The 26,504-nt window shown below is 35.5% G+C and overlaps 1 protein-coding gene across 2 annotated transcripts in view; it reads right to left on the bottom strand.

Moving 5' to 3' along the window:
- ADGRL4 (adhesion G protein-coupled receptor L4) overlaps positions 1–26,236 on the bottom strand; it is a 113,314-nt gene extending 87,078 nt beyond the window's left edge. For both annotated transcript variants that reach the window (XM_088022963.1, XM_028102569.2), the window contains exons 1-2: positions 26,215–26,236; positions 24,698–24,847 (exon numbers count right to left, since the gene is read on the bottom strand). In XM_088022963.1, the coding sequence (XP_087879089.1) occupies positions 24,698–24,847; positions 26,215–26,236 (172 nt within the window). The remainder of the gene's footprint in view (positions 1–24,697; positions 24,848–26,214) is intronic.
- Between the last annotated feature and the right edge of the window lie 268 nt (positions 26,237–26,504).

Here is a 26,504-nt window from a genome sequence, read left to right as displayed (position 1 = left end):
GCCGGGACTGAAATAACTGCTTACCATCAGGGTCACAAACTCAGCTGTGATAGGATGGACTTTAAAAAGGTGTTCACCAGGAAAAAGGTTAACACAAAAAACTGTATGCTCTGGCTTATGCGATGTGTGGGGGGAAGAAGTCATTTCAGAATTCATGACTACCTGTCTGTGGCTACAGAAACCCCCGGCTGAAAAATTAGTAGAAGGTGATTCTGAGGCGGTATTGAAGAGGGTATGGCAGCCGGGAGAAGTAAATGAATATTCTTCCTTCACAGAAAGAATCTTGACACAGGCATTGCAGGATTCCCACATATAAAGACTGTCTAAAATAAATTGTACAACTAATAGTAAACACACACAAACACAAACAAAACCCCACCATTAGTGAGGACCAGCAGAAACAATAAATAGCAAATTTAGGATCTTTTACAAATGGAATTATTGGATGCAATATATAAAATAGCTATGTTTTTTTTCCCTAAGATTTTATTTTTATTTATTTGACAGAGAGACAGCGAGAGAGGTGGAGAGGGAGAAGTAGGCTTCCTGATGAGCAGGGAGCCTGATATGGGGCTCGATCCCAGGACCCTGGGGATCATGACCTGAACCAAAGGCAGACGCTTAACCACTGAGCCACCCAGGTGCCCTTAAAATAGCTATGTTTAAAACATTAAAGAGATGAGATGGAATTTAAAATATGTGACAGCAATGAACAGGGTTCTATTAAGAAGCACTCAAGAGAGTTTAAAAAACCAAATAGAAGTTCTAGAATTAAAAAAAAATAGTTGAAGTTAATAACTTAGTGGACTGTTACTCAACAGGGTAGATAACATTTGTAAGGAAAGTGTTGATATATGAGATATGTCTGAAGAAATTACCTAACAGGTATCATATATAAACAAAGAGATGGAAAATGAAAGCAAAAGTTTGAGTCACGAAGGACAAAAAGAGAATATTTCACTGGAATTCCAAAGAGCATTAATGAGGGAGAGTCATCATTTTAAGAGCTAGTAGATAAAAATTTTACAGAATTGAAGACAAGAGTATTTCAATTTGGGAAATACAATTCTAAGGAAGAAAAATGAAGCAAAGAATATTTAAGCCTGGACACATCACAGTGAAATTATAGAGATGTTCTTATAAACAGATTATATACAGTGTTATGGATTAAATGTTTGCATCCCACAAAATTCATATGTTGAAGTCCTAACTCTAATGGGATGATATCTGGAGATGGGCCTCTTGGGAATTATTAGGGTTAGATGAGGTCATGAGGGTGGGCTTCTGGTCTGATGGGATCAGTGCCCTCTAAGAAGAGACATCATAGAGCTTGCTGTCTCTCTCTCTTTCTGCCGTGTCAGGACAAAGCAAGAAGGTGACTCTCTTCAAGTCAGGAAGACAGTTGTCACCAGAACTTGACCATGCTGACACCCTGACCTCTGATTTCTAGCCTCCAAAACTATGAGAAAATAAATTCCTGTGCTTAAGCCACCCAGTCTATGGTATTTTGTTCTTGAAGTCCAAGCTAACTAATACATACAGCTATACAGAAAAGATAGATAACCTACAAAGATGGATGACAACAGACTTTTTAAACAGTGACAACTACAAAGTAATACATCATATACCTTCAAAGATCTTAGGGAAAATTATCTGCTAACTCGGAATGTTACATAAATTAAAGAACAAGAAAAAAAATCTGCAGATAATACACTGTAAAATATACCATCAACAGTGAACCTCAGGGCAAAGAATATTGACCCCAGAAGTCAGGAATGGTAGACAGGAAAGAATGGTGAAAAAGAGATGGATAAATAACCAGATAAATCTAAGACAACATTACTACATAAACAGTGCACTTAAAGAGACAGTACTCTAGTGGTTTAGACCATGTTTTTTGGAGCTGGGCTGCCCCTGTTTTAAATCCCAGTCATTAGCTGGCCGATGCCTGGCAATATATCAGTTTCCACATCTGAAAGACGGGTGTTATGATGATTATATGAGTTAGTATAAGCCAACACCGTAAAACAGTTCCTGGCACAAAGTACGCATGTTATAGCTCCTACTGTTTCTAGTATTACTACTTTCACTACAAAATAAGAATGACTAATATGAGGAACAAAAATAATACCCAACTAAAATACTGGACTATAAAAACAATTCAGACAAGAGATGGGTGACTGGTATTGAAATATATAAGTTCTTATATTTTGCCTTGTTAATTATGCAAGCTAAAAATTAAGGATACTACTAAAAGAAAAGAAACAGAAAAGGAAAATGTCTGCTAGGACCATCTGAATAAATTTTGAATGTAGCTATTGAGGCAGGAAAGGCATGTCATCTATGCGAGGTAACAGGGGAGCCTGAATCTTTGGCATGCCAGCAGTCAGGATCAGAAGCCACAGAAAGTGGTGTACAGAGTTCTAATGAAAAGACAGTTTAACTTAAAAATAGTATGTTCATGCAAAATTTTCAAGTCTAAAAGGAGCTGTTAGACACTTTCAAATGTAGAGGAGCACTGGAAACGCTGGGGCCAGAAACCCTTCTTGAAAAAGCATCTTCAATGATAAAACTCGCCTAATTAGAGATATTTTTAAATCCCCAGAAATAGAGAATCAATAATGAAAATTACTCAAGGGAAGCACTAAAAACTTTTAAACGTAAAATCAAGACTAAACTTCCATCGGAATTGTGGTAGAACAGAATATCAATAGTATGAGCTTTGACAAAGTAAAAATAGTATAAGCAAAAAAAAAAAAGGTAAAAAGGGAAGGGAAGGGAGAAGTGTTACTATGATGGCAGTTCATCTTTTATAGCAACAAGCAAATCAGTACTGCCTGAAATTGAAATGGATGGTTAAAAAATTTTCTCAGCACTCTGATTCTATTTATACATTTTTTCTTTACGGTTTCTTTAAAGTTTTTCTCTTGTGCCTAAAAATAGAAATCTGCAATCAGCAATTCTTTCAGTTTCATTTCAATTTCTTTTTCTTCTGTTAACTTCCAGTAAAATGAGAGTGGGCAGCTTTCAGTAAAATAATAATCTTACTGTTATAATGATCTATCATGTCTACATATCTATGTATCCATCTATCTATCAACTATTTCCCTTATCTATAATATCCTTTTACAGGTGCCTATAAAATATGCACAGAATAATGTTCATTAAATACACAAAAGCTGGGGTATGGAGATTTGAGTGATGCTTTGCTTTTTCGTTTGTGCTTTTCAAATGGCTTGGAATTTTTATTATGAGTATATATCACACATAAAAAATAAAAATGTTACTCTAAAATAATATTTATAAACAAATATTAATAAAATAGTACAGTTTATTCCTTATTTGATAAATTTAACAACAGTATCTTAATTTTGACTTTTTAGTTGTTTTGCACAACTAACACAATATACTTCCTGCAATGGTAATTTCAGATTTGTTGATAGCTATTATATAATCTCTCATTTCATATCTAAATGAAGACAAAAGATAAAAATTACACATAAGAACATCCTCTTAGATTGTGGAATATATGAATGGCAAAACTTAAGCAATATACGAAAAATATAATTCACATTTAAGTTTTTATACAGCAGAATAATGACTAATTGACTTTGTTTTTTGGCAATGAAATCTACAACAAAAATGTTAATTTTTTAAAAAGCAGTACGCATTATTTTTTCCTCTCATTCAAACTTTCAAAAGAGAGATAAAATAATATTTTGCAACTAATAAAATTGAGATCCAAATGCAAACTATGTTTCTACTCAAATTCAAATATTTTCCAAGTTGTTGACTCATCATAACTAAAAGCAGCTGGTGTCCTATTCAAAATGACTGCAAACAATCTAAGTTAACACCTCAAAAGATTGTCGAGAGTGGAAAAAAAATGTATCTTGGCAGAGAGATTGGATAAAGAGTCTAAAAATGAATTTGACCATAAGGGAGGTGTTCTGTAGCAATAAGATGCTTTGAAGGAACTTTAATCTCAATACATGTGTCATGAAACAAAATTAGATAAATTATGGCACGATGGTATCATTTAAAATTATATTTGGAAGGAGCTGTCAATGCTATTTTTAATAGTAAATTTTCAATTTCAGATGAATTTTTTTTCACCACCAAGAACATTAGTTAAAAGTAACTACACATCTCAATATCTAAATAGAAAGCACAATAATTATACTTTGCATGCATGATTTGAGACAGCCACACAGTATACATATGACAGGCTGCCATGGTATACTTGTCAAAGAGGACCTCATCAGTACCAGCTGTTTCCAAATTACCATGGGGGAAATGCACCCCAAAATGTGTACAAAATGATCCATTGATACACAGGAAAAATATTAACATTTCTTCATTTATTTATATCTTTTCCTTTTTACAATTCCATTTTGGGGTCTTTCATAATGTATAGTAGTGTAAATATAATTAAAGAATGTACATATATTGGATGTTCAGTCTGCAAAATTCTAATTTACAGCATAATTGCAGGATCCGAAAAAAAATAAAATTCACTCTCATCGATCTAAATGGGATTCATTCCCTGCCAGTTCCAGTTATTTGGTACTTACTGCATAATACACTGTTCTGAGACAATTCTAAGGCAATGTTCAAGCAGTGTTGATTAGGGATACTACTATGGATTGAATATTTATGTCCCCACAAAATGCATATGTTAAAGCTCTAGTCCCCAGTGGGAAGGTAGGGTTTTTGAGAGGTAATTAAGTTGTGAGGGTGGAACCCTAATTAATGGGATTAGTGCCCTTTTAAGAGGATGAAGGGGCTAGAGTATTCCCTCTCTGCCCTGTGAGGGTACAAAGAGAAGTGTTCCCGTTAGACACCTAGTTTGTGGGCACCTTGACCTCGGACCTCCCATCCTTTAGAACTGTGTGACAGAAATGTTTGTTGTTTATAATCCATCCACTCTATGATATTTGTTATAGCAGCTTAGACTGATTAAGACAGAAATGATGATAATTATCTACGGGAGAACATAGGAAACATGGCATCCCTGGAAATATCATCTGGCATGCTGCCCTAGGCACTGGCAAATACTGCTTGGTTATTTTATACAGATAATTTCTCTGTTGCTACCCTTTTCAATATTGCAAGACTCCTGTCATTTTCCTAGACAAACCACCAATTTTTTCACTCTTTTCTCCCTACCACTGAAGAATTCAAAATAACATGTTAGGATGCTCTACATGCCAAACCTTTGCCTGTGCCTATAAGTAAGGTAGAATCTTCTCCTGCTCAATTCCCTGCACTAAGACTGGGGGGGGGGGTCCCTTTCCTGAGCTTGAGATTCCATCCATTTTTGTCTTAATTGAAGCTACTCTTTCTTGTAGTCTTTTCTTTCATCTTCTAGTTTTTCTCTACTCAATTCTTTCCAATAACCTTTACATTTGGTCAATTTCCATATTGGCTTCTCCGTTTACCTTCATAGCCAAACTACCTAAAATAATGTCTTTACTTCTCAGGCACTGCTCAGCCCATTCTAGATTGGATTCACTCACCAAAATTTCACCAAAGTGGTTCTTGCTAATGTCATCACTGATGTCTATATTAAAAGAGTTACTGGGTGTTTTTCAACTTTCACTGGGCCTCTCAGTAGCATTTGAAATTGTGAACTCCCTCTCTCCTGAAATACCCATTCCCTTAGCATTAAGGGTAACACACAAGCTCTCTCTACCTTTAAGGCCATATTTCTAAATACTCTATGCCAATTTTTATTTCCTGTCTGATTAAAGATTTGAATCTCTTAGGACTAATGCTTATTTCCTCTTTATTTTCATTCTATGATCTGTCTTATGTCTCTATAGGTAATCATATTTGTTTCCATGGCTTCCATTAAAACCAACATTCTGCTAAGGACTCCAAAAATTTTCTATTTAAGACTTTTCTAAGTTTCAGACCAATATGTACTATTGTCTGCACTTAGGTATATGAATAGCATGTCAGTCATACCGTGTCCAAAGCAGAACTAATCACTTTTCTCCATACATATTTCCTTTTATCATCAAATTCATCTACATCTACCCAACTGTTCATACTACAAATCTAAGAGATTTCCTTCACACCTCTCTTTCACTGAGAGCATCCAATTCATCATTAAGACCTGTATATCTCTACATTGTACATATGACTCCTGCATTCTTCCAATTTTTTTGTCATTAATCTTGACTAAGCCAATGTTCTGTCTCCCAACCAATACAATAGCCCTACCTCATGAGCCTGCATTCCACACTTTGCTGGCTTCCAATCCATTTCCTTTGTCAAAATTAATGTGATCTTCAGAAATGCAAGTATCTAAAAATAGAATCCAACTTTTTCTATGGATAACATCAGGACCCTACTCCATATGGACACTGACCGACTTTTTAGATACATTTTCTATAATTCCAGCACTTTACTAACTTGTAACTTATTTTTACTCTTGGCATTTGCATCTTTTTATCATTTATTACAGCTTTCATAAGTGCATGCAATGATCGTTCCTACTCTCATTCCCATCCTCAAGCACATACTGCATCAAGCTAATTCCCAGCTCAACCCTCAGCTTAGTTAGACATTGTCTCCTTATGGAGTTTCCATGATCACTCAGGTCAAATGATTAAGTAATCATTCATATAATCTTGTTTTTAATGTTTCTTTATCCTTCTAGAATTCATGAGCGTCACATATGCTTGCTCACCAGTTTACAGTTAACCCTAGAAGGTGTCTAATAAATCAGAGGTGCTCAACTGTATATTTTGAGTGAATGAATGCATGAATTAATGAATAGTAAATTATACAAAAGAACATCCAATTTGATTCAGTCTTACTGCTCTATTAAAAGTATACTTATCAAATGGAATTTTAGATTTAGATTTATTGTTAGGTACTATTTATCATATCATTTAAAATAGCTTTATAAATGGCAACTGTATTTTTTTTTGATCTCTGTAATTCAGGAATGTTGACAAATTAGAATGAAAGTTGCAAAATGATTAGAATTAAAAGTAACAAATTTAAAAGTGAAGAAATTTAAGATATAACTTAGTACTTTCTTGCCAAATTATAAAATGGAAAACAAACAAATGTTATTATATCAAGGATTTAAACACTCAATTTCAGGACATTTTTTTAAAAGTAATATTGACCATCAGCTCCTTGATAATAATTTTGAAATGACAGGTTTAAAAAAAGTGAGAGGAGTAAATTTAGACTTAGGAGAGCCTATTGGGAATTTTCACCACTGATCAAGTGCTAAGAAGTCTGTTTGGTTTTACATTTAAAAATGTAAAACATTTAAAAAAAAATTTAGTTGAGATTAAGTTTCAAAAGGATTCTTTTCATTCTTAATCAATTGAATTTGTTTTTTTTATTATGTTCTGTTAATCACCATACATTACATCATTAGTTTTTGATGTAGTGTTCCATGATTCATTGTTTGTGTATAACACCCAGTGTTCCATTCTGTATGTACCCTCTTTAATACCCATCACCAGGCTAACCCATCCCCCCACCTCCCTCCCCTCTAGAACCCTCTGTTTCTCAGAGTCCATAGTCTCTCATGGTTCGTCTCCCCCTCTGATTTCCCCCCCTTCATTTTTCCTTCCTGCTATCTTCTTCTTCTTCTTCTTTTTTTTTTAACATATAATGTATTATTTGTTTCAGAGGTACAGGTCTGTGATTCAACAGTCTTACACAATTCACAACGTTCACCATAGCACATACCCTCCCCAATGTCTATCACCCGGCCACCCCATTCCCTCCCACCCCCCACCACTCCAGCAACCCTCAGTTTGTTTCCTGAGATTAAGAATTCCTCATTATCAGTGAGGTCATATGATACACGTCTTTCTCTGATTGAATTTGTATTTCTCCTTACAGAGGGTTCAAATGCAATGAATAAATATTTGGTCATCTTGGGTTGACATAAGTTAAGCTGTAATTCAGAAATATAGAACTGAATAAAGATGTCTTGACATATTTCCATTCAAATCTATCCTTATTCAGGATGAGATATATTACATTGATGAATGCTTGGACAACCATGGAAGAGAAGAATCATGATAGAGTAATTCCAATCATTCCTCTCAACCAGTTCCTGTCAGTGAACACACATCACTTCTCCCAGGTACTGAAAATCCTGCTAAGTACTGTCCTGTGAGGTTTCTCTATGGATCTGTGATTTCCCTCATAACTTAAGAATCTACTTGGAGATTATGTTGAAAGGTAAGACACCAAATTCCTACCTTTGAAACAAAGTTGTGCCAAATATTCAATCCTTCTACTCTGCAATATTACTTTCCCTTGTATTTTTCTCAGAATGATCTTATTCAATGAAAAATAGATCTTATCATATTTAATGATCTTATTACATATTTGGTGATCTTATTATATATGTTATTATATATGTACACACATATACATAATAGATATATACCTCTCTATTCTAATAAGGTTATAACAAAGTATCCTGCAAGTCTTTTTAAAAATTGCATAATATTTCAAAGCAACTGCATATATAGAAATATCTATCAGCTATTTTTCTGTGTCTATCTTCATATACTTTGAAATAGCTAATTTTAGCTAGAAATTGTGAGATATAGAATTTGATAATAGATTTGTTCACATTTTTATGTAAACCCTACTGTTTTCAAGCAGTAAAAAATGTGATGGATATTAATATATTTATTAATCAATAACGATAAATAGTCATGGTAAACAAAGTAAACTTTACTGAGAATTCATACTTTTTAAATGTTTCTTTCTATACTTTATATCAGTTATTAGGTACCATGCCTCCAAAGCTAAACATTTAAAAATAATTTCCTTTATTGGGGTGTGTGTGTGTGGGTTTTTTTTACGTTTTTCTTCAGACAAAGACAAAGCAAGCCTAAGATATAAATTAAGGATTAATAAACTGTTAACAAGTAGGGATTAATATGCCCTTATTGAAGATATGTGCTGAAGTGCACACCTGTGTCGCTGTTCACGGAGTCTGAGAAAAGCAGAAGAGCGTTTTGTTATTTTATGTGTAACGTCAGCACAGAACCTAGCCGCCTAGGTGATCTTAATCTGGTTTCCTGAATAGTTTGGGAAAGTAGAAAGAGAATGGACCTACCAAAAACAATTTGGCAGAAAGTGACTGACAGCTTTGTATTAATCACAGGTATCACTTTTGGAGGCCTTTCTATACGGCCAGCGCCATAACTAAGGGCTGTATTTGTATCACCTTCTATAATCCTCAAAAAGTATTTTGACGTTGATAAAACTACTTATATGGTGAAGATGTAGAAACTGGTCCAAATTTGATAGCGTGTAAATGACAGAACCAGGATTTAGGCCACCGGAGGGCTTCTTCAGAGGGCTCCCCTTCTTTCACAGCCCTGCTGCCCATAATAAGCCATAATTCTACTTTTGAGTAGTCTTGGTTGAAATCGTCAGTGGTGTCTGAACCTAAAAAATTGAGGCCCATGTTTTTGAAAGTAGGTCTCCATTATAATGTTTCATCTTCTGAAACCAACTTCAAAATAAATTATAGCCATTCCCTTTCTATATTTATTATCTGTACTTTATATCCTAGTTTTGAATCCTTACCATATGTCAAAATTTTATTTTAAATTCTATTCTCTGAATGTATCATACTTCCATTCAATTTCAAGTGTTGTTATAAGGATAATTTCTTTTCCATTAATAGAGGAATCGATCTACAAATATTAAGGCATTAGTAGTAATAAGTCCTTGGATCACAATTTATGAATCACTGTAATCGTTTGTTAAAACTGTATCACCAATAATTAGCAAGACTTAAGTGTTTTTATCATAATAATGAAATTGTACTACGGGTTATAATCTAAAGCCTTGCTTAAATACTTATACTATACTTATTTATTTTTAAAGCAACCATCTGATTTTTTCCAAAGGATAAGTATAAAGAGATCATTGACTCTAAAACAACAATTAATGCCCCTACTGAAAATTTTCTGACATATTTGTCTACTAATAAACTGAAATTCAAAGTCCAAAGCACATTTAAAAAACCATTCTTCTCCACATGGTATTCCATTATGAAACTGCAGCAATGAACATAACATTAGTTGAACAAACATAACACTATAATCAAGCATCTGCTTGCCTTCCTGCATTGCATATACAGCAGAGATTTGTTGTAGTTTTTCTTTTAGTATTCTCAATAGGTTTCTGTGTTTATACAGGTCCAGGTACTATCTTCAGAACTTATCCTCCATATGGCACCAGGAAATGAGGCATGAGAACCTTTCTGACACAAAGGATATACAATTCTTTTATTTCAAAATATCAAAAAATTGCCATAAATACAAAGCTATCAAAAAAGCATTAGAACCACCTCCGCCTCTGTTTAATCTCATCAAAACTGATTTCATCGTCTGTATATGTTAACTTTGATTCTCAAAAATGCACAAAGATCAGCACATTTCTTCCCTCAAGTTCTAAATGTTAAACACAACTTAATTATATTTTGAATAGTAAATTATTTAAGACTTAGGATGTATTCTTGTTTAGCAGAGGGCCAACAGCATGGAGGTACTGAATAAACATGACCCAAATTTTGGTTCTTATTTTATATCCACCATAGGGAAATAAAGTAGAGACGTCCCCTTGGCTGGATAACTCTGTGTAGATAAGTGATCTGCTTAGTTCAGTTTAAAGAATCTCATGGAGATAATGTATTTGGGTATTCTTTTGGGAAGGTTTACCATATTGCACAATCTGTTTTAACTCTTGTCTGCAATCCATTTTTTCCTGTGTGAGCACACTCTGAGTCAATACTTGTTAAGTAAGCTGTTATTTAAGACACATAAAAGACACTGACACGGTAATTACCTCCATCCTATTTTAACTTCTTAAAAACTACATTCTAAAATTTGTGAATAATATCAATAACAACCTATATTTATATTTTAATGGGTTCCTGTGCACACGCTTTCTTATTTTTGATTTTATAAATATAGCCTTTAAAATATTAGGAAATATAAATTACTGTATTTAATTTATAAATATCACTCTTAAATAACTTAAAGCGCTCCACCTTCAATATAGTAAACCAACTAAATATAATGTCAGTTACATAAAACCCACTTGTTATGCAATACGGGGAGATTATTCAGACACCACACTAGAAAAAAAGTAGTTTCTTCCTTATATGGGTAACAAAGTGATTAATTTGCCAGTTCAATGTGAAGGAATAATTTGGTTCCACGTATGTGTGGTTTCTTAAATCTAGTCAAGACACATGGCCAAAAATTTCAATTAATGTGTAGCAAGGTCACAAAATGAATTTCTTATCACCCCAAAACACTCATACAGTAAATTTTATTTTCAAACCATAATCTCTAAATTAAATCTGTGTACCTAAAAAATACAGTACAGAAACTCAGTCATTGGGTTTTCTCCCTGATAGCATTTTCACAAATGGCACAAGGCTTTGTATGCTATATATAACCTACAATGTTTGCTTAGATTCTAATCTTCCTAGAGAACGTCATTATCTCTTTCCATGGCAAATAAAGGACCAAAGTGTTAATTTCCTTCTTAAAGCAAGTACTAGGTTTGAACAGTTCTGACATTCTATCTTCCAGCAATTTATTTGGGAACTTTTAAACACTTATAAAGAGAATCTCCAAAACCGTATACTAACCAGACTTCTTGGTAATAGAAATAAATGATCTAAACATAAAATTGTGGGGAAAATCACGTTAATATAGAAAACAGCAGCACTCCGCAGTTAAGCCACATAAAGGGACCTGAGCTAGGAATTGAGCTTGTCTGACCAATGACACTCAAGATAATCACATTTTTAATGAAAACTCTTTGACTTGAATATAAAATACCATCATCTGTTACATTTGGGTGTTGAAATTCTTTCTCTATATTCCAATTTCTTAAACTGAATCTTTTTTTTTTCTCCTAATGTCCTCATTCTCACCATCCTCACAACTACACATGAAACTATAGTAATTTAAGTGTTAGTACCTTTTATCTATATTCAATGGCAATGGACCAAACTAGTTAAAGGAACTGAAATACTTCAATAGCCTTGCCTTAATATCTTAATATTCAGGAAGTTACAATTTTCATGCCAGATAAATATGTTGTGTTCTATGTTTTTTAACATTGCAAATGTCTGAGACATTTATATAAATGCTGTATACATTCCACAGTGGTGTTCTCTCCTACAGCTTGACTAACAAATTATACAAATCTATTGTAAATTCAGATCCTTGGGACCAAGATAATGTTTGATGGTTGAAAAACACAGGATATGAAATTGTATCTCAAGCAGGCAGGAAATAGAAAATTATCTGAGATAATACATTTAGAGTTGTTCAAATCATTTTCCCCACAGCCTCCTAAACATGTAATCTTTTTAGTTGATTTCAGCACTGCTAAATGGAATGAAAAGAATCTTTCCTAGAAAAAAAAAAAAGAATCTTTCCTAGAGCAAGGAAGTGAGTAACTCTTGGGAAGGGTTAAAGTAAATTTTTTTTATTAAAACATTTTTGTAGATGGAGACAATATTTTCTCCATAACCTTTATATTTTAGAAGTATCAAAATTCTAATGAAATGATTTAAAGTTATAGAAAGTAAGAGTATTTTATTTCTTCCCATTTCATGTGATCATTTATTCTACTTTAATCAAATTTAGAGCTTGATAAAAAACAAAATGAAACAATAGTCCTTCACTTTGTACACATTAATGCAAGAAAGGTAAAACCTCGTCTTAAATATTTAGCTAAAAATAAATACAATATCGTGTAAAGTTGTATTTAAAAAGGTCACTTCATTAGAAGGAGCAATAAATTTGAGACAGGTGTTTTTAATAACACATAGACTAAAATGCCTCTTTGCAATTAAAGAATTATCAAAGTACTAATATGATTAAAAGTAAAAATAGCATTTTTAAAGTGCCAATAATTTCACACTTTCTAAGATTTTTGTGAAAAAGGCATTTTGGATACATAAGATGCAAAAGGAAATACCATAGTCAACATAACTCCTGGGACTCTATAGATGAAGACCAGGGGGCCTAAAACTAGGGGACCATCACAACGGATTAGTGCCAATATTGCCACTGACTTTGCCTTAACACATGCTTCTTCGTAATTCATGAAAATGCTTAAAAGAGCAATAAAGACGTTAATGAGTATTCAGTCTTTGAGTGATAGATGATCACTCAACATGAAGTAGGAAAACAAAGATAGTATGGGAAAAAGTATATGAAGTTTATGATGCTCACTGATCATCCATGCAAATTTTCCATCTGGCTATAATGGAGTCTCATTATTTATAGCAAAATATTTATAGCAAAATTGGTGAGGGGATCATACCCAGGGTAATCTTGCTATACTGGCCTTTTACAGTGTATAAAATTCAGCCAAATCTGAGTGCTGATTTGTGCAGGTAGAAATATCATCTGTGATATCTTAATACATTCAGCACAGGCAAGGAACAACAAAAATAGTGCACCAACCTGTCAGAATAGCCACTGAAAAACAATCCATAATATTTTATAGATTGGATCCAAGGAATGTGGGTGGTTTCCAAGGATACAATAAAGAATAAGAATTAGTCACTATCCCCAAACAGCCAATATTGTTGGGATTCCCCCAGGGACTACTGAAAAGCAGGTAGACCCCATCCAAACTTACTCCAACGTTATGTATTAATGCAAAAATAAAATGAAATTATAAACAGAACATGAAAAAATAAGCAATTATTCTTAATAGAAATGAGGAAACCTTGCAAAGAGAGCAACATGTACTGTGTCTCTTACACAATGAGTCTCAGCTCATATTTCCAACATGGAAAGTGCCCAATTTCTCCCCTGAGTGCACCCATCATTGATTATCCTGTCCCATTAACTGAGCTGACACAAAGCCATATTGATGCCTGTAAATACAGGTAACCCTCAGAAGGGAGACATTTGGCTCCAGGTTTCCAGCTGAGAGGAGTGGCCCTCTGGTCACTTTCATTCTCACCATTCCTGGCTCATCACATATTCATAAACACACAATCATCAATGTTCTTTTGGAACTGCAACACAAGGATAAGTTCCACTTGTAGCCTTTTGTTCCAGATGTTAGTTAAATGGTGATCATAAAAGCACGTGAATCACAACCCTCTTCCCCACAAAATGGATGTGTACACCATCTTATTCAAAGGGATTTCTCTCAAGAGCATATAACAGTAACTAAACCTCTCCAATAGGAAAGCAAATATACAAATCAAGATTTTATAGCCTTCTTGTTCATTTTTAATAGTTCAAATGACTCTGATACAGTACTGATCTTGCTGATTACATTATATTTAATAGCTTATTTTTCAGCACTGCAATAAAGGGGGGCTCATGGAAGATTGGTCCAGAATTCCTTCCAAGGGTGGAAGCCACCAGAGAAAACATGGAAAAAAAGTTTCATCTGTGCGCCGACCTGTTCATTTGTAGCATCTGCCTTCTCAGAGAAGAACTTTGAGGTCCCATCCTGGCTCAGCAGGAAAGAGTATCAGGATGTGTCCTGGTCATGAGTAGGAGGGAAGTGAGCAGAAGGAGTAGATGAAAGCATTGTTGGCATTGGTCATGCCAGTCCCAGAGATCAGAGTTAAAAAAGAAGCAGAGTGGTACAATGAAAAATGTGTTGAGTTTAGAGGCAAGAGACCAAAATCTATACCTGTTTCACTTTCAGGTTTCAAATAAAGCCCCAAATCCAGGCTATTTACCCCCAAATTGACTGAACTGAAAATTAACTACAATTTAAGTACATGGCTCACATGTCTTCCTTTTTAAAACCAGAAGAGACATCAATAGTGCTCCTAGTGAAATCTGCTCATTTCGCAGAGAAACAGGCTCAGATGTATGTTGTGACTTATCATGAGAATCCCAGTTGAACAGGACTAGAATATTTATAACAAGTTTGGAGACCCTGGCACAGCAATATTAGAATTTATATCAGAGAATCTAGTTACTAGGGCATGGCATACTAGGAAGGCTCCAATTTAGAGGGCTGGGTCTTTGCTACTGGAATATAAGGATATAAGGGATGCATCTAATAATGGGAACTTGAAAAATAAGACTTTGTTTGGAAATTATTTTTAAGATGATAATTAATATCACAGAATTTCTAAAATACACTCCCCCTCCCTTCCTTAGTCTCGGAAAAGGAATTAAATGAAGCAGAGGTTAAATGAAAGTAGATGAATGCAGAAACGAGGCTCAAAGGATTGACAAAAATGTTTCCTGCGGTGGGCATCTATGTTTGTAGGCATCATTCACTCTCCTGATAACAACAGCCACCCAATGTCCTTTCTCTCACTCTGTCCCTACGATTTGAATAGGTTTTCACCCTAGGCTCCAGGAACAGAGCAGCCTGATAGTAAGGCAGTCAGTATATCCCATTATTATTTAAGGGCATAAAGGGAATAAACACTTGAATGTATAAATAAAAGTGACAGGTTATGAAGTAAACTATATTCCCCTTTTATAGCAGGGAATCAATCAATAGGTATTCTTCGAGCATAAGCTGAGAAGTGAAGGTACAAACATCTTTAGTAGAAGAGGGAATTAGAGAGCTCTTTTAATTGAAGATTCATGTCTTTCTTAAGCTCTGGGAAATTGTCAGATCTTTTATTATTTCCTCTGCTAAATCTTGTCTGATCCTTTCTTCAGTAAGACTTCTATTAAATGGATATCAGGTTCTCCGTGTCTAGTCCTGTTTCTTAGTTTTGTTCTCATATTTTTCATCTGAGCTTTTTAGTTCTGCAAGTCATTGGATATTATTTTTCAGCCCTTCTACTGTATATTATCAACTCAATTTGGGAATAATATTGATCAAATGATAACTATATTTTATCGGCGGAGAAAAACACATTAGGTGTGCCTGGCAGGAACCATCGAAAGTATTAGCCAGTAAATTCAGGAAATCACTTGGAAAAACAGACAACGTGGGGACACTGTTATGGGCTCCATATTAATGACATTATAATGTGAAAACCATAGATAAATCACGCAATTAGGACTGGAAAACACATTAGCTCCCTTGTTTCACTTTTGAGATAAAGCATGGAAAGAATTTGGGAGAGGTCTTGGCACAGATGAAGGAAAAGATGACAAAAGGGTGAAACTGCATCACAAAAAGGGTGACAATGCTGAGCTGATCAGCTCAGAATATCTTGATGAAGGAGTCCTGATGTGTTAATAAATTTCATATTTTTAACTTCCCTATTCCACGTGTGATCATCCTGGTGGGAGAGGAAACCCAGGCATGGAGACTTTAGTCTCAATCTTCTGGTGATTTGTAAGCATTGGTTTGCAATACTGACAGCCTTACCAGCTTATTGTCTTGATGCCTCTTGCTACAAAATGAGAGGAACAAGAGGAGAAAAAAGGTACGAGGAATTGAGCAGCAAAGAGGTTTTGAGATATATCGAAGAAGAAAGTATTTTGTGGTATGATAGTTCTTTTGTACACAGAAGCTTATTTTAGTTGTCTTGTTTGTTTGAATGCAAACTTTTCCAGAATCACTTTGAAGATACAAGCTAGACTTTTCCCTTCAACCTCTTTTTTTTTCTTCCTAGAAGTATCATTTTCCAGGCCAATTGTTCTATTTATTCATCTTTCTGTTTGTATTATTGGCTTTTCTCCAATGACTGCTTATCCTTGCATGACCCTCATGTTTTTAATTAAAGAACAATGTTGATTATCACAGGTAGCTTGGCCGAGGTTCTGCCGGCCAGCCATTACAATCTCTTTAGTGCAAGAGACTTCGGAATTCCCTGTATGGGGGGGAGGGGAGAGAACAATGTCCAGGCGTTCCTCCAGGTAGCATAAATGGGGAGTAGGCAGAAAACTAACATCAATTTTTACTCTCACGCATTCCTTCCAGGCAGATGCCAGTTTCCTTTGAGAATATTTTTCTTGGCTTTATTTGGGATTAAACACCAATGGAGAATAAAGAGCCCAGTCAGCGCAACCTTTGGGAAATAATGTCTAAACCAGTCACCTAGACTGCCACTCTCTTTCTGGGAAGGAAATAGGATATCACCACACGTAAAAGCTGCCATTTTCATGGAAAGCCTTCTCTGTGTACACTGGACTACCTGCTTTTGTAGCACTGGCTTCGGCTTTGAGAAGTTCACTCTGAATTTATGGAGTTCTCATGCCCAACTCCCTTGCCCCCGTGTCACTGGTTTTATCGTTAAGTACGCTGGGCTTTAAGGAGGTGGATGAACAGGAGTTCAACAATTGTATCTGTCTATGAGTTTCATCAAGATACTGAAACTTATAAATTGTTTTACCTTCCCTGCACTTACTCCTAAGGTATTTTAAGCATATATACCTCATACTTTTTTCTTTTTAATCAATTGCTTCGATAAGGTAGTGGGAAAAAAGCAGGTTCAAGGTGGGGGGGCTACAACCGAAATAATTCATTTTTGTCTCAGTGAGATTCAGTTTCCTTATTTGCAGACTTACTTCACAGAGTAGTTTGAGAATTATATAAAGCAATAGTTTGAATGTGTTTTCGCTGGAAAATTAGTTAATCTATAAATTGAGGATAATACTAGCTAACCCTTATTTCAGAGAGTTGTTATGAGGATTAAATTTATAAATTCATGTAAAGTGCTTAGAGTGTGTAGCTCACAGAAGGCACTAAAATCAACATCAATATTATTACTCTTTTTGTGAATAAACTGTAAACATGAAAGTTACTTTTTTAAGCATGAAAGAAGACTAAATAAGGAAGAAGAGAAATAATGGAAAAGTGGTAAGCAGGAGACTGGATAATTTGCTTCTGAAATAAGCAAGTATGAAGTCCTATGAAAATGGGGCTATCCCAGAACAAAGGAAATATCCTCAATTTTGCAACAAAAAGTTTGCAATCTTAAAATATTGACAAAAGATCAGAGGTAGAATAAACACAGCAGAAAAATTGGGACTCAGTGACTGACTTTGTGGTACTGGAGGTGCTTTATTATCCTTTTGCTTTTATTTCTACCAGTATTTTTCTTGAAAAGCAACAGAGGATTAAAATGTATGAAAATTCCACATTAGAGCACAATTTCCATTTAATTTTAATTTCCTAGCAGCTCCTAAAGATATGGCTGAACAGAAAGTATAAGATGGTACAGCTGCCATGTTCACTTTGCATACAAGACAAAAACTAATTCTAGAAAAACAATATCCATTTTTTATTGATGCCTTATCATCAGCACACATTATATGGCTTATATATGTGTATATATATACATATATATACAAAAACATACATATATATATATATATATACACACTTTATGAACTGATGTTTTAGCCTGAAGTCAAAACCAAAAATGGTGGTCTTCACTTAGAAAAAAACCAGCACTCTAATAATGTGAAATCTGATGGTAAGTCTTATTTAGAATTAACACAGAATTTTGAACAATTCTTTTTGATTGTTGAAATTAGAACTCAAAAGCGATGTGTTTATTTTTAATTCTCTATCCTGATAGTACTCTGATTCTAAATATGCAATGAATCCACCTAGATAATACTGATTTAAAAATGATTAAAAATAAATGAGACTTTTACATGAAGAAAACTTTTCATGATATTCGTTACAGATTACTTGGGGAAACCTAAAATCATACGTTCATATTAAGCCTTCCTTTAAGATCTCAAATTATTTCTTACTTTGTTATCTCATTAATTCTTATAATTATCATGTACGATAAACATGAAACAGGAGGATTTAAAAAAATGATTTCTGAAACAGTCTGCAAAAATGACATAGTCAAGTCAGATCAGGTAAGTTTTCAGTTATAAAACTGTGCAGCTGATTGAAGTGCCTGGGTGGCTCAGTAGATTGAGCATTGGACTCTTGGTTTCGCTGCTGTCCTGACCTCAGGATTGTGAGATCAAGCCCCGCGGATCTGGCTCTGCACTGAGCAGGGAGTCGGCTTGAGATTCTCTCTCTCCCTCTGTCCACCCCACCAACCCTTGCTTGCAAGCATGTTTTCTTTCTCTTTCTCTCTGTGAATAAATAAAATCTTAAAACAACAACAACAACAACAACAACAAAAACCTATGCAGCTGATCAGCAAAACTCAAATGACACAAGTAGCAAGTGGGACGAGCATTTTCTTTTATTTGCGCCTGCCTTCATTTCCCTCCCACTCCCTCTTTCTCTCCTTCTTATTGCAATCCTCAGAAGGAGGTGGCTCCTGATTTTTAAGTAATATTTAAAGAATATCTGAGGGGCGCCTGGGTGACTCAGTCGTTAAGCATCTGCCTTCGGCTCAGGTCATGATCCCAGCATCCTGGGGTCGAGTCCGAGCCCCGGGTCCCCCCGCTCAGTGGGAAGCCTGCTTCTTCTCCCTCTCCCACTCCCCCTGCTTGTGTTCCCTCTCTCTCTGTGTCTCTCTCTGTCAAATAAATAAATAAAATCTTAAAAAAAATACAAAAAAATAAAGAATATTTGAACTGCAGGTGCTAGATGGAAGAAAGGTAAATAACATTACAGTTTCATCTTCCTTCATATATGATATGCTAGTAAAAATTCTTGAGGAAGCAAATTTTTTTTGTAAAACAAATGCATTTTTGCATACTCCAAATATCTTCTTAGGTAAATGAATACTGACACAAACTTGAAAAAGTATGAACTCTGATGTGCTTCTAGAATCATGTACCAGATTTGTTTAAAGTGGGGTACATATTTCCTTGGGATTTGTTGTACTGAATGGAAAATGTAACCAATCTAAGAAATGACAGTCTAAGTTAACCCAAGGCTTACATTCCAGGATGCATGATTTCCATGAACTTCCTCCAAATAAATAAAATACCTTTGCAAATTCCAGAAATCCTTTTCCTTGTACTAGAGGTATGACCTCTTTCGTTTGTTGACAAGAGAGGTTACACAGTAAAGAGAACAAACTCTACCATAATAATTAGGTGGGATTTCCTCAAAAATATCCATTCCATAAGATGACAAATTCCTTCAACATATAGGAAGAGAAAAATAAAAGAAGAAACCATTATAAAAACTTCCCTTAAGCTATTATTCTATTTTTAAAAGGAGAAGGAAAGAATGACTTGTATCATTTAAGTTTTGCTGATCCCATTTCTATTATGGAAATTACCACATTGTCATTTTGTTAAATATTTAAAACTGCAGTTATTTTTTGTAAGACATAGTTTAGATAGTATATCTAACTGTGTTAACTGATGATACATGACACACACACACACACACACACACATTTTGTACGCTTTGCATTTGTTCTGATGACTTTTGGTGTGCCCATTTTGATGAGCATCCTCTTTATTACTAAAAAACAAACTGTTATGGGAAAAAATTGCATGTCCTTAGTGCTTATCCTGTAACCTGGGCAGAATCATGCTAGTGGATTATTTTAATCAGTATTTCTCCCATATTCTGAACCCATAGACTATTTCTTCTTTGTAACTCTTAGATAGCTATTGTGACATTGTTCTCTCTGCATTTACCAGTGTCACAATGCTCTCTAGTTTATTATGATATCCTTCCAGTCGAATTTTACAGGCATATATATGGTTATTAGATAATGATGAAAAACTGTTTTTTAAGTGCAGAGTATGTCTCCCTGAGTGCAGGCACTGAGACTTCATTATTTCTTATAAAGTGCTTATGATGTTCATATTAGGCATGTCCCAAACTATGAAAGATTTTTATACATGCATACAAGCTGTCAATTACAGCTTTCCTGGCCTTTCCTAGCCTCGCCTGGGGCAACTGTTTTTCGCCTGCCCATTCTGAATCCATGAAACTTCCCAAAACACAGCACCACTTAATGAGCTTGTATGAGAGTAGAGAGAGATAGTCTATGTCTTCCCCCCACTCTCACACCCACACTGTACTGCACCCTTCCCCTTGTTCTTGCTTCTCACCTCTCCCAGCTCAGTTTATTTCAACTCAAGCAATATTATGTTTCATATGTACATAAAGATTCTTTCAATTCTTCCAACCTCCCTTCCCCTTTTTAAAACTTTCCTAATTACCCAGGGGACTTGAGACGTCTCACTCTCTAGATTTATAACTGTGCCCCAGAGAGTAACCAACACTGTGCTGAGAAGCATAAGGTATAACTGCAATAATATATGTCTAAAAGACTAAAATAACCTAAATTTTAGGAAAATCTCATCAACAATTTCAGAAGTCTTTAAACGTACCCCCAAATTTCTACACAAACACTTCTCTGTCTTCTGTCTTAAAATACCCTCATTGTCAGCATAAAGATAAGTGTGTAAATAAATTCCTGTTAACACCTCAGGAAAGTTGTTGAAAATAATAAATACATTCCTGTTAAGATGGTACTGTTTTACCAATTTGGTTTAAAAACCAGTAGTACACTAATTATAGTCAGGTGGTTCATAATATAGTGACATTTTTGGTATTCTGGAGAAGGTTGAGATCCTGAGGGTTTGAGTCCTAGCTTTGTCACTTTAGCCTTGGGAAAGGGAAACTCACTTAAACTTTCATAGTCCTGCTCCTCTCACATGCAAAAAGCTATAAGGGGGAGCTCAACAGAGCTAGTTATAACCAGTCAAAATGGTGTTTGTAAATAAAAGACAGCATCCATACTTTTTACTTCAAAAGAATATTAAGAAAATTAAGATATCTTGGATAGACGTGACATAAACTATAATGAATTATACAAAGTACAATGTTTTTATAGGTTAGGTTGACCCTTGTTCATTTATTCTTATTCTACCTAATGGGGTCATCTTTCTAAGACACACAATTTGTCATGTAACTCAGCTACGTAATACTTGCCAATGGCTCTTCTTTATTAAGAGAATACAGTCCGTATCTTGACATCCTAACTCAACTCCCAATGACCCCCCAGCTAATATACTCTGTGATACATATCCAGCATGAAATACTTGGGGCTCCTTCAAACACACCACACATGTTCAACTTCTGGGCCTTTGTTATTGCTGATTCATTTTGCCTGACTTTGTCACTTTGTCAATCTTAATCAATCCTTTATATTCTTCAATTCTCAGCCTAAATATCACCTCCACTTGGAAAGTTGCCCTGCAGTTGGTTACACATCTCAAATTTACCTGTATTTATACATTTTACAACACTGCATCAAGTTGTTAATATCGTTCTGTAGCTGTCCCTAGATATCCTGGAAAGCAAGGCCAATTTCTTATTTATACTTTAATCCAGGGGCATAGCAATATCTGCTAGGCAGAGGTCTTATGGTCAAACATAGTGACTCGAGTACAGACTCTGGAAACAGCCTTTGGCTCAAATCTTGGCTCTATCACCTATTTGTTGCATCACTTGTGATATTTACTTGGGCTTTCTAAGACTCTATGTCTTTATAGATAATGTGAGAATAATAATAGATGAAGGAGCTGTGCTAATTAATATCTTAGACTCAGTGCATGGTAGATATTAGCTATCCTGATATGAGGGTGATGATGATGATGATGACAATAATGAAATAAAGTCACTACTATTAAAACTTGTTTCTATGGGACCAGGTTATCCAAATTCTAAATGACTTGTTCAAAACTAGCTCTTGGAACAGAGTACATTTAGTGAGGTCTGGTTATTACCATAGCATTTATCTGGCGGGTTTCTGAGGGAGCCAAATTTGATGGAGATGAGGAAGATGACAGTAATGAGATAAAAAATAAATCAACTTTTATTCCTCAAGAAGTAGGCATCCTCTGTAACAAAACTGCTCTCCAGTTATTACTGACCTAATACCAATTTTAGAGAAAGGTAGGAAAAGTGGGAAATCTCATTAGAGATGAAGAGAGCCAAGATTCTTCAAACCCAATATATAACCTAGACTAGTCAGCAGCTGAGAACACAATGTTTTAACTCTAAAAAGTATATTAAATATACTTATGGAGAAAAATGTCAAAAGCCTATCAGTGAATTAATAAAAGATGAAAAAGGTGGTAACCACTGTTTGAACAGTTTTAAGAGGACATTATAAGCCTCATACAGTGAATATTAAAAAAAGTGAATTTATAACATTCTTTAAATAAGGGGTTTAAGTTAAAAAGAACTTGAAAAGAAAAAAAGAAAGTGCCATTACAAATTGTGTTCTGTGTGAGAAGAAATCACAGGCCAAAAGATCTTGAAGTATTTTCTTTTTTTCAACAGAAAGTATTTTCTGCCCTTCAGCTGACTATTGACTTAGGCAGCAGGGGAAAAAAACAAGTGCACTGGATAATGGGAGATGTGTTTAAAAAAAAAAAATCATTAAAAAGATGATTATAATCTGGTTAGCTGCTGAAGGTCCAAATTGTGAAAAATTATTGATGTTAATGACGGTAATCATGACAGTTGAAAAGTATCTAAATAACAAAAAGGCAACACCATTTTAGAAGTATTATGGTACAATTTGTAATGATTAGCGGAAAAGCACACTAATATGTTTGATGCAATGCTTTGAAGGTCACTCGACTATCAACTTGCCATAATGCCATTCAATTAAGTACACAATAAAAATCTAAGATTATTTATAGAAAGAATTTTGTAATGCTTGTAGAGTAGTATATTGCAAATCCCGGCTGTATGTACAAGGAGAAGCGCCTGATCTAATGCACCATTAGCAACTGTTAGCTGTGCTCTACATTTTTTAAACATTAAACTAATTATGATGAGGTTTGGTCTTACTATGTACTGCATATTTAATCTTTTTTAAGAGCCTATCAAATTGAATCACGAGATACAACTTGTTTACGCTATAAGCAAACACATGCCATATTAACAATGTACAACATCCTGGCTTAATTAGAAAAAGTCCATGTTACCTTAAATACATTTAGGAGTATAAAACCACACAGTTCTAATTTGAACTTGTCATTTAATTATATTTTAAAACTAATTTATATGACTTGGAACTGTTTTCTTTCTTTTTTTTTTCCTCCTCTCTCTCTCTGCTACACAGAATGTTTTTCCATTGACCCAGTTAAAACTAGAGTCTACTAAAAATGAAAGAGAGAATCAGGACAGAGTGAAGCTTGAGGGAAGAGGAAGAGTGGTGGTGGAAACCACAGATAAGAAATCACTGAAGTATGATTATCAGATACGGTTCTGTTTATCAAATCACTGGGCCGAACTGAACCCTGCCAGGACCTTTTCCACTGTTACTGCTCTGGATTGTAGCCTCAAGTTCTATAAATGAGATCTACTTTTTCAGAAAAGAATATGTTTTCAAAATTCTTTTTCTGTCTCTCTCTCCAGGGTGTCATGCAGGATATACAAGCAAAACCCTCGAATCTCTTAATATTGTCCTCAAATTTAGGAAGTCAAATACTAAAGAAGGTACCTGAAGGCAACACATAGCAGTTAGCCCGGACTTCATGAACTCTCTGTTCTTCTGTTCCCAAAAGTATTGACTCTGCTCTCTGCAATTTAGTTTTCCAGCTTAAGTTCAAGGACAGTCTTTAATAGTTACACAAAAATAAGATATACATGCTCTTCAAAAATCAATAATTAAGTATAAAATTTTAAGTGGGAAGTTCAAACTTATTGTGGAGTTAATTAAGTTTTTTTTTTTAATCAGTAGCATGAAATCAAATAGTTGAATGTAAAACACTTAATTTCTGGACAAGGGAGAAGCAATCACATCAGAATTTACTCTTTCAAAAAAATCCAAAAGAGGAAAACAATAAAGATTGTTTACCTTCACAAATTGTGACACCATTTCCTGAAAATCCCATGTTACAGTAACAGGCTTCAACTCCATTCCGTATTTCACATTTTGCATTTGGAAGGCAAGGTGTCTTGGTGCAATTTTGAGTGTAGGAAGAATTCAGCAAAGTGGAAAAACCCACTAAGGAAAACAGAGAAATATACTTTTTCAAAAAAAAAAGAAAAGAAAAAGATCCCCCCTCACATTGTTGAGTTAGACTACAATAAACACAAAAACCCTTCTTTCTTTCCATCTAGATAAATGGATTATGAGAATTTCCCAAGGGAGTATTTAGCTAAATAACAGCACAAGAACAAGTAGGCAAAAAGATTAGCACTTTCTTCAATCTGTGTTTATCAAGTAAATCTCAACAAAGCTATAATGTAGTAAACAACCCAGCTCTATAAAGAAAATACCATTCCTAGATGGCCTCTTCACTCTGAGGTGAGATCTTTTTAAAGGGAACTGCGTGATTGTAAAGCAATTTGCCTCCTCTGGGAAAGATTCTGTGAAGAAGTCAAGATGAATTGATTGTTTGGGTCTTTTCAAATTCAAATCGGTATAATTCTAAGATGAAGAGCAACATATCATAACATCCAGGAGGACAAATGTAATTACTGTTTTTTTTTTTCCTGTATTCCAATGTTCTTTTTAAATTCTGCCTTTCGCATCATAAAATTTATGCTACATCTTCTCCCATTAGGGGAATTTAAGATAAACTCAGTATATTGGTCAAAGATTGATCTTTCGGAAACCAACACCATACAGACACAACCAACAAAATGAAGCATAAAAGAGAACAAGACTTTGTTTCAGAGTTACTGAAAACAAAGTTGGAAATGGTATTCTGTGGGCTGTTAGGAAAAGATGAGGAAAAGCCTGGGCCGATCCTTTTTTAGAGTGTTGTCCGGGGTCTTCTCAAGACAAGCCTGCTTGAGGATGGACGGTCAGGAATCATGCAAGTTAATTGTTTGCAAAAACACTCATCTGAGATACATTGTCCTTATCTGGTAACCAGAGATTGTTAAACGTTCGATTCTAAATCCCAGCCTCGCATAGGGCTGTCCAAACTGTCTAAACCAGAATTAATTCAACTTCAAAGATGTGATTTATCTTTCTGCACAACATCCTCAAAATGGTATTTTAAACGAACCCAAAGTCTGGGCTGGCAGTCCCCTTAAAATGCCAGGAAACCTCCCACAGGTGTTATTGGTTTGGCTTTCCCAAATTCCTTGAGGGGCGATCAGAAAAAAAAGGGGGGGCACAGTCTGAGCCTTTGGAGACTTCGGAGGCTTTGTGTTCAGGAATAAAAAGGTGACTTAGTCCCTGGGCCGTGCATATCGAATTCCAGAGTTGAAAGGCCAAGGAGAAAAACATCCTGAGAAGTCCTGCGTCAGTTCTTCTCAGAAACCTGGCCTCCTGCCCTGGGGAGGCGAGTACCACCTCGGAGCAATCCCATGCCCTGCAAGCGAGCTGCCCCACCGTGCCCGCGCCCGCCGCGCACTCACCTAGGAGCGGGAGGAGTCTCATTGGCGGCGGCCGCGGAGCTGGCGGTGGCGGGAGTGCGGCTGGCGGTGCGGGCCGTGTACCCGGGACGCAGCTGGGCGGCCGCGCCAGGGTCCCGGCTCCGGCCCCCATGACGCGCCGCTTCCTCCGGACACTTTCCGGCCTCTTTTGTGTCAGCGTGAGGGTCAAGTCCTCAGTGTGCCGGTCACGTCCGCCGCCCGCCGGTTCCTCCACAACCCCCTGACCTAGTCCCCTGCCTCTGGGCCACCCCAGCACTCTGGCTGACCCTTTG

This window comes from Eumetopias jubatus, unplaced genomic scaffold (genome assembly GCF_037043125.1).
Source record: "Eumetopias jubatus isolate StellerSeaLion01/CBP00866 unplaced genomic scaffold, mEumJub1_p1.0 scaffold_4, whole genome shotgun sequence".
Lineage (NCBI taxonomy): Eukaryota > Metazoa > Chordata > Mammalia > Carnivora > Otariidae > Eumetopias > Eumetopias jubatus.
Note: the sequence above shows the minus strand (reverse complement) of the source record. Positions and strands in the feature narration are given on the sequence as shown.